General features: G+C 30.3%; 2 protein-coding genes across 2 annotated transcripts; both read left to right on the forward strand.

Annotated features, from left to right (window-relative positions):
- Nucleotides 1–2,668: 2,668 nt before the first annotated feature.
- On the forward strand, nt 2,669–3,346 carry MONOS_15918 (uncharacterized protein; the record flags this gene model as incomplete). Its single annotated transcript, XM_067868821.1, has 1 exon — nt 2,669–3,346. The coding sequence occupies one exon, from the start codon at nt 2,669–2,671 to the stop codon at nt 3,344–3,346; it is 678 nt and encodes a 225-aa protein (XP_067728211.1).
- Nucleotides 3,347–6,043: 2,697 nt separating this feature from the next.
- Nucleotides 6,044–6,478, forward strand: MONOS_15917 (uncharacterized protein; the record flags this gene model as incomplete). The annotated part of the gene is made up of 1 exon (XM_067868820.1): nt 6,044–6,478. The coding sequence occupies one exon, from the start codon at nt 6,044–6,046 to the stop codon at nt 6,476–6,478; it is 435 nt and encodes a 144-aa protein (XP_067728212.1).
- Nucleotides 6,479–9,408: the final 2,930 nt, after the last annotated feature.

Genomic DNA, 9,408 nt, shown 5'->3' on the forward strand with positions numbered 1-9,408 from the left:
TCCCTATTTTTTCTGAAGACTTCCATTTATTTTGTTGTCAATTAAAGAAAAAATTTCATATTTTCTTCAATATTTTGTTTACACTAATAAAACTTTTCTGAAATGGAAACAAAACCAAAACAGTGCTATTATTTCCCTATAAGAAAAGCTTTGAAAGTGTTTGCAGAAATTTAAAAATAATATGAAATTTTAATTATATTTGAAAATTATACAAAAGTTGGTTTTAAAAAAAAAAAAAAAAAAAAAAAACATTTTTTATGTTTCAAAACACATTTTTTTATCAACGTCCAGACAATTCATATTTTTTTATTGTGATTATTTAAAAAAAAACACATATTTTTGTCAGTGTTACACATTATAAGCATTTTTGTTATTTCCGAAAAGAAACTTAAAACATATTTTATGAATTCCACATTTTTCTAAAAGAAATTTAACTCTTTAACAACTGGAATTTTGTTATATTGATTTTGCGCTTCAAATAATTCCTTTTGAATTTGATGCAATAACGAATGAAATCGTGAAGACTTTGAACTCATTCAATCTAGGAAATCAGTTGTCTTTTTTTTGCTTTTTGTGGAGCCTACACTTCCAAAATAAAAGTTAATGAGTTGGATTAGAGGTCGACATTAAAAAACATCTCTTCAGAAGGAAATGCTTATTGATCGTTGCAACTGTCAGATTGAGCACAAAAAAGAATAAAAAGAATAATTGAATAGAAAAAGAATAAAGGAAATATGAAAAAGCCAAAAGGGCTTCCTTGTTTCAGGAAACTCTGTGAAAGCAATTCAAGCCTCAAAAAAATGGTGTTTTTTTTTTTTTTTTTTTTTTTTTTTTTTTGGAGTCAGGTTGAATGAAATTCAAAAAATTTTTCAATTCATTTAACATTTATAATATGCAGTTTATTCCTATAATTTTCGAATTGTCAAAAAGTATTATTTGATTTTTTTTTTGTCTATGAAAAATGATCAAAAAATATGCAATAAAAGTTTAACGCTTTCAAAACATGTCAATGGAAATCGAATCTAGCTCATATGTCGCAAATTCTGTCACTTGTGAAATTTTGGATCCAAATGAAAACTCTAGGTTTTCAGATGATACTGAAAATTACAATGTTTGGTTTTATTTGATAAAATTTTATTATTTTTATTGATTTTTTATTATAGAGAACGAATGATAAAAAAAAAATCAAGGACAAACACGAACAATCCAGTAATATTCCAGAAAATGTTTGGTTTTTCATTAAAAATAAAGAATTTATTATTTTTTTTTCAGACATTATCAACTCCATCAGCTCAAATTCGCACTCTTTCGTACAATTTTGATGAAAACGAGTTTATAAGAAGGGAAGAAGCGTGCGAAAGGATGATGTCGTTCGTTAAGGAATATCTTTCTCCTGCAAAAAAAATACCTCATAGTTATTCATCTTCCATATGTGCAACAACTTCGTCAAATCCATCTCTTCAAAAAGATTCGTTACATAAAAAACATTCATCAAATGAATTTCGCACTTCAGATTCAACAAGAACACCTTCTATCTCGCATATTCTTCCTTCCGTTATATATGCTTTGAAAAAAAGCAAATTCGACAAATATGACAATGCAAAAGATTATTCAGATTCTGAAGATTTTGCAAGCGAAGTTTCTGACAGAGATGAAAATGATGAAGAGGATGATAATCCTATGGTAGAAGAGGAAGAATCTGATGAAGGAGAAATTAAAATGAAGAAGTTAAATTGTATTGAAATAAAAGACATTTTGGAAAGCACGAAAGATGCTACCAAATATTTGAAAAATGATCGTCAATTTTTCAGCGAAAAAGCAAATGCTCTCAACAGCTTGTCTTCTCCCTCAAATACTCCTGCTTGTGCTTCGCCCCCTCCCACATCCTTCTCCGAACTATTTTAAACATCTTCAACAGATGTCTCTCCAAATTCTCTCTCTTCTTCTCTTTCAGCATCGTCCATTATTCCTTCCTCCTCTCTCTACTTTCATCCCACTCGAATGGATGAAGCAGTGAGCAGAGTCAGCAAGGAAAAAGCCAAGAAATACTTGAATGTGGAATCCATATGGTCTGAAGCAACCAAACGGAAACATTCTTGGGTCAATCGGTTACTAACAATTTGGGCAGAAAAAGTTGAAATAGAACCTTGGCCATTACATCATGAATCAGCCAGAGGGTTCATTTTGTTTTGCGTGAAAGAGTGCCACTATCCTCTTTCCTCCATTTGCTACGTGATTAATCCATCACTAAAAAGAATTAACATCATTAAAAGAGGAAAAAGATTAAGTTCAAATACTTATCATTCTTTAAGAGATGCTGTGAGATGTCTCAAACACAGAAGTGAAGTGCAAAAAACAGTTGGGTGATTCTTTTTGAAAAGTCACAAATGTTTAATTTTCAAATAAATCAAAAATTTCATATTTTGCTCAAATATCTGCTTTCACTCACGAATCTTCAAAAAAATGAATGAAATGGTATTATCCAGAAATAGATTTTATATTAGAGAAGTTTGGTGCATGTTAACAAAAATTTGAGCAAGATATAAAATTTTTGATTTATTTGAAAATAAAACATTTGTGACTTTTCAAAAAGAATCACCCAGTTACAAAAAAAGAACCTGCTGTTCTTCAGGATGTGAAAAGAATTGTTCATTTCATTCCCAATACAATGCTCGATAAGGCGCTTGAATCATTTCTTTATCTCGTTGCTGTGCGCACAGGGGCTCGCGCTGTTACACTTTCCAACGTGAAACTATCAGACATCAAACAAGTCGTGAGATCAAAGGCGAATGGAAAACTGTTATGCACAATCCAAAACAATAGAACCAAAGCTTCACATAACTGTGGGCACAAGGTCACAATTGAAGGCAACGAAGATGAAGTGAATGACGACGATCCAGTCTATTGGCTCTCGTTGCATGTATATCAAAAAAAAGGAGTTAGGCTTTTTGATTGGGTTAACACAAATGAAAAAGCAAACCTTAATAAACTGGTGTGGCCACTGAGCACTGAAAGCATGAGGGAGAGATTCAAAAGAAGAGCGGAAGCAGCTGGGTACACTTGTCATCTGTTTTGTTTCCATTCACTGCGAAGTGGCTTCATTTGTACTGCTCTAATTGCTGCTGACAAAGACGATGAAACCCAACAAGCTGTCATGGAAAAAACAGCCTTTGTTGTTGGCTGGCAACAGTGCAGACTTTCGCAATGCACTTTCATCAAAGAAGCCTTGAAACGTGCCATGGTTGCCTCAACGCTAATCACCATTAACGATGATTGCAACCAAACTGTGTTCGATGAAACACAATTGGAGTTGGAAATGATTCGCTGCATTTCGTTAAATGAATAGGTGCTGAAAGAATAGAGCCCGATGGAGGAGTATTTTCAACAGGTTATTAAAAGAATAATGTAATATTTTGGAGATTTGAATTTTGAAGAAGCTTCAAAAAGGGGTGTTTGACTAATGTTGTGAAGAAATTTGTTGACAAAAATGAAAAATTATTGTTAATAATTAATTACAAATTGAATAAAATGAATAAAAGAATTTGTTTGGAGAAAAAATAAGCAAATCTTTTCGTTGTTGTTCTTTCATTGGACAATCAATAAATCGAAACTGATTTCTCGTTCAGCTGAAAACATAAGCCTTAATGAATGAGTTTGGAAAAGCACAGCAGGTTTGGAAAACAAATGCTAATGGACATGTTAAAAATGTTTGGAAGCGGTTTATTTTTTTGATTTTTTTTAATAAATCAAATATTATGAATTAATTTTGGTCAAAATATATGACTTCAGGCATTTTCATTGAAAAATTATGCACTTTTCAATGATTATTTGAGATTAAAAAACACAATAAAAATGGGTCCATTTTTTGACATTCGTGAAATGTTGGAAAACTTAATGTTTTGATTCAATGATGCCTGTTAACAGATATGAAAATCAAATTTATTTTGAAATCTGAGAAAGCGAAATAAAGTTATGAGCGAAACAATTTTTTTTTTGCTTTGTGCATAAAAAGCTTGAAAGTCCGTATTTTCCCCCTTTTTTTTAAAAAAAATAATATTTTCATAGAAATTAATATTAACTTCAAATAAAAAATATCAATATAATCAACTTTAAAATTCGAAACACTTCAAAAATTTTTTTATAAAAATCTTGATCGACCTTATTTTGTCATCTTTTATTTAATGTTTTTTTTATGAGATAAATAGAAATGAATCATCATCAGTTCTTTTTGAGAGATTAAACGTTTCAATGCAAATATAAAAAATATGCAAAGTTCTTTGGATGTTTTTATTTTTTTTTAACTATTTTTTTTTATTTTCATATTTTTTTTTATTTTTAAAATTTATTTTTTATTTTTTATTTTTTATTTTTTTTATTTTTATTTTTTTTTGAAAAATGGAGTATGTTTTATTATCCGACAAAGCGAAAACTTCAAATTTTCTTCAAATTATTGTTTGCACTCACAAAACTTCACAAATATGGAATCTATTTCTTGATTATGACAAAATATACATTGAAGTTTCATTTGGTTATCTGGACCAGAAATTTGATTAATATCAATCTATTTTCATTTATTTGAAAATTAGACATTTGCAACTTTTCAAAAAGAATGCCACATTTGTAAAGATCATTTTGTAAAATATCGAAGTTAACAATCACTTTTTCATATTTTTTTACCCAAATTTTTAATGATCAAGAATGTAATATCCATTTCATTATGAAGAAATTTCAATAGCTGAAAACAAGGAATATCTAATATATCATTGAAGTCAATACTTTATAAAACTTATTCATATTCTTCTAACAAATAAAGCTCTTCCTGATACGTTTCAAACATAACAAAAACGTATGAGAAGATCTCAAAAAGGAACATTAGATAAGAAAATAATCTCGATTTTCATGAAATTATCAAATCATTTTTTTTTAGAAAATTTTGGTTTCATTAATAACATTTTTCTGATTAAAATTAGTTTTTTTTGTAAATATAGGTGATTCTTTTTGAAAAGTCGCAAATGTTAAATTCTCAATTAGAACAAATATTTCATATTTAGCAAAATATATTTTTAACAAATATCAAACTTCACGAAAATGGAATCTTCACTTGATAATGCTATTTCAAACATTCTTGAGAAGATTTGTAAGCTGAAACAGAAATTTGAGCGAAATATGAAATTTTTGATATATGGCATTTTTTTTTTGAAAAGTTCCTTTTGTTTAATTTTCAAATATAATAAAAATTTCATATTTCGATCAATTTTCTGTTCCCACGTACCAAATTTCGCTGTCATGAAAATAATAACTTCGCGATGATTTCACTTTCATGACAGCGAAATTTGGTGAGTGGGAACAGAAAATTGATCGAAATATGAATTTTTTATTCTATTTGAAAATTAAACATTTGTGACTTTTCAAAAAGAATCACACATTTATATAAAATTAAAATTAATATAATTTTATGCAAATTGAAACAAACTAGAAAATACATTGAGGGAAGAGAGTTTGTGTGGTTTTTCACGATTTTTGAACCCCTGTGTGGAATTAAAATGTTACAAAAAGTATTAAACCACCAGTTTATCAATCATGTCATTTACTCTAATTTTTTGAAGCATTAATATGATTGAAATTATGTAATAATAATGATCAATAAAATATTATTTCAAAATGAAAATTTTTGTGGAAACAAAATTTGAAGATGGACAAAAAAAGTTGCAGCATGCAATGTCTTTGCGCAAGCATGGGAAATACAACAGTTCGTTGGAACGAATGGCTCACATCTTTGTTGACGGAATTGTTCGCACCACGGATGCCATTAATTCCAAGGAATTCAGCTGCACAGGAATAAAGAATGCAGTTCGAGCACTGAGAAAAGGAAGGCTGGTTGGTAAAAATTGGTAGACCTGCAATTGTGGTGGGAGAAAAGGAACAAAGAGTTTAAGACATTATACACATTGAAGCAAAGTCTGGAACATATTTAACTTTAAAAAAAACAAGTGAATTAGTTTGTTTTGGATTTGTTTATATGTTTTAATTATTTATATTGTTGATGGAAAATGTCATAAACTACAACGATGACGAAGACGCACAATTTACCGAAGTTTCAATGTCTGCCACGTATGGTTTTGTCAAGCGTCATCCTGAGTGGATGACTGGAACGCCGAAGAATTTGGACATCAACAGACTGGCTGTTTCGTGCAGAAGTGTTTTAAAACCCTGGTATAAAACACTCGACGAGCCGCACAAAAAATACCATTATAATCCAGCTTTTATTATAAGTATCGACGAATCATCAACGTGCGTTCCCACAGATTCAAAACAGCTTGTTGCGCATACTACGGACACAAAAGCAGGTTTCACGAAAGAACCACCAAGAATGATTAATTCTGCATTCGTGGCAGCTGTTGCAGCGGACGGATATGCCTTTCACACTATTATTCTATGGCCAAGTGGAAACCTGCCAGATGAACTGAAAAGACTGTAATCTCCTACGCTTGAGATACTGTAAAATGGAAGCTGCTGGATGGACAACGAGTGCTTTGAAAGGCATGCTCTCACCATTCTTCTTCCTTCGATTATCGAAAGAAGAAAGCGCACATCACAAAAAAACAAACACATTTCTCTCATTCTTTATTCCTTGCCTCTTGTGCAGATCAACTGATATGGAGAGAATTCCAAAAACATCAAATCGACGTTTGAATCTTCGTGCCATACAGCATTCACATCTTTCTCCTTTTTTATAGAGGAGTGAATGCTGCTTGAAAATCCAAATTATCAACTTAAAACAAAAATTTGTTTTTTCATCAATTATTTTTTAAGTTTATTTTGCTGTTAATATTCTGGCTCAAATTATCTGAACAGAATTGTCACCTTCCTTTATGTTGATAATATTCTTCCACATAAATGTTTTTCATCACTTTTTTCAGACTTTTCTTGAGATAATTTTTCTCATTGTTCAAAAATATTTTTTCATCTTTTAGAAATCAATTTGACTTTAAAAAAATATTTTGACTAAAGAAATTCTTGTTGAATTATGTGATAATAAGAAAAGCTAAAGATTGAAATAAAAAAAATGATATGGATGAAAATTAAGATGAATAAGTGAATGCAACAGAAGAAAAAATTCCCTGTGAATAAAGCAAAACAATAAGCTTCTAATAATAATTAAGAAGATAAAAAGAAAAATTATGTTCAAACAGAAGGAAAAGAAACTGTCAGAACAAAATCTTTGTCATTTTTTAAATATTCAACTTTTTATTATTAGGCATGATTTTTTAATTTTTACATGTTGTTTTATTCAGTAATATATATATATATATATATATATTTGTGTGTGTGTGTGTGTGTGTGTGTGTGTGTGTGTGTGTGTGTGTGTGTGTGTGTGTGTGTGTGTGTGTGTGTGTGTGTGTGTGTGTGTGTTAGAATAAAGATAAAAAAAATAAGAAGTGAAAATTCAAAAAAACCTATTTGAGAATTATTTTTTTGAGATTTCAAAAGTTTAAAAATCATTTCAAATATAATCGTGAGAATGAAGAAGTTTTGGAAAATTTATTATTTGTTATTATTCGACAAAAAATGACAACACAGTGGAGAATAATATCATTAATATAAACAAAAAATATTTTTATTATTGCATTTTCTGGATTTGGATAAGCGATAAAAATTATCCATGTGAGTTTGTAATTACTGAGAAAATAAATGGGTTTGTTGTTGAATATCAACAATATAAGTTTGTTGATATAATGTGACCGTCTTCAATTATTGAAAATGTCCACATTTTATTGTTCAAATAACATAATATAAATTTTTCCGCTCCCTTTTTTAACATTGTTATCTTTCCAGATTTCTGCTCCTTTTTCTCTTTTTCGAATGTTTTAAACCTCTATTCGAATTAGTCTGTTGAAATAGTCTGGAACTCAGGAGACACACATGAAAGAAATATCAGTTCCGATGCTGTATAAACTAGGAAACGTCTTTTTGAAGTTTCAAGTTGTCGAAAAAAAAGGAAACAGATGAAGAGGATAAATTCAAAGAATCATCAATCACAATATTGATAATGGAATTTTCAACTTAATAAGAAATACAAAAGCTGGATTTTTATTTATCAACACTGAAGGAATTACCAGTGCAACAATCGTTGGATCATTTGTCTTCCTATGCGCTTAAATCTCCATATCCTGGACCACTTCATGTTTCCAAAAAAGAAAACCTAACTGAGAAGTGTTTGAATTCTTTGGAATCGACTAATTTCGAGGAGGAGCTAATTGAGGAAGTCACTTCAAACAAAAGTTCAAAGTCACGAAAGTTAAAGAATGGACTCAGATCAAAAATAAAATGGAGGAGGAAGGCAACAATAACAAGTTCTGTTATTTCCGGATGGGATTCAGTCAATTGCGAATGGCTGAAAAGAGTTTGTGCATCTGCACGTTCAACAAGCTCTGTATTTGAAAAAAGGTTTGTCACTAATGATTTCAATGCTTGTACACAAATGTCATTCAAATGAATTAATAATTATGGAAAGAAAAACGAAAAGGTTTCATCCAATGAATATCGCACTTCTGAATTTCTTGAAAGTTCTCTGATAACAAGGATAGTAAAACCAATTAGCATAGAGAAGCTTTCATGACTGGATGAATGGGATTCAGATGAAACCGATTGCAGTTTTTTTGAAGAAGAATATGAACAAACAAATAATGACATTCATCAAAACGACATCGATTCAGAAACCGAAACAACAAGTTTTTTCAGTTGTTAAGATCTGGAGAAGGAGCAAAATGATTCAAAAGCAACAGAATGCGAAAAGGAAGAATTGGATGTCACCAATGTTCAGAAAAAAAGGAAGGTGAAGGCAAAGATGGCAAACGTGTCTTCCAATAAATGCAGGATATTGAAGTTGCGCAAAAAATGAGTATTGGACAATAAAAAGCATTGTGTTATTATCAAGTGAAAATTGAGGCAATTGGAGCTGAAAAAAGAATCAATCAAGGATATCGATTCATTTGATGAAAATTTTCGATCAGTAAAAAGCTCAAACGATTAATATGGAAAAACGAATACAAAAGATTTATCTCCTCTTCCACATGAATCTTCTTCTTCAAATTCTACTCTGTCATCTCCTTGATACGTTCATGACACTCCAACTTTATTCTCTGATGTGCTGATAACATTTTCAAAAGAGGAATTGACTCCTTATTCAGAAGAAGGTCTTCCATGTGAGAAAGAAACTATCAAATCTCATATGTGGGCATTTCGAATGTATATTGATTATTGCAAATCATTCCATAAGCAAACTTGGCCATTGCAGACTGATGCGTTGCACGGTTTCATTAATTTACTCGGTATTGCAGTCGGATATTCGTTTGAAACAGTTTGTGGGAGCATCAATTATGCATTGTTTGCCATTTCCGAGACAAA

This window comes from Monocercomonoides exilis (genome assembly GCF_001643675.1).
Source record: "Monocercomonoides exilis strain PA203 chromosome Unknown scaffold20-1493094, whole genome shotgun sequence".
Lineage (NCBI taxonomy): Eukaryota > Preaxostyla > Oxymonadida > Polymastigidae > Monocercomonoides > Monocercomonoides exilis.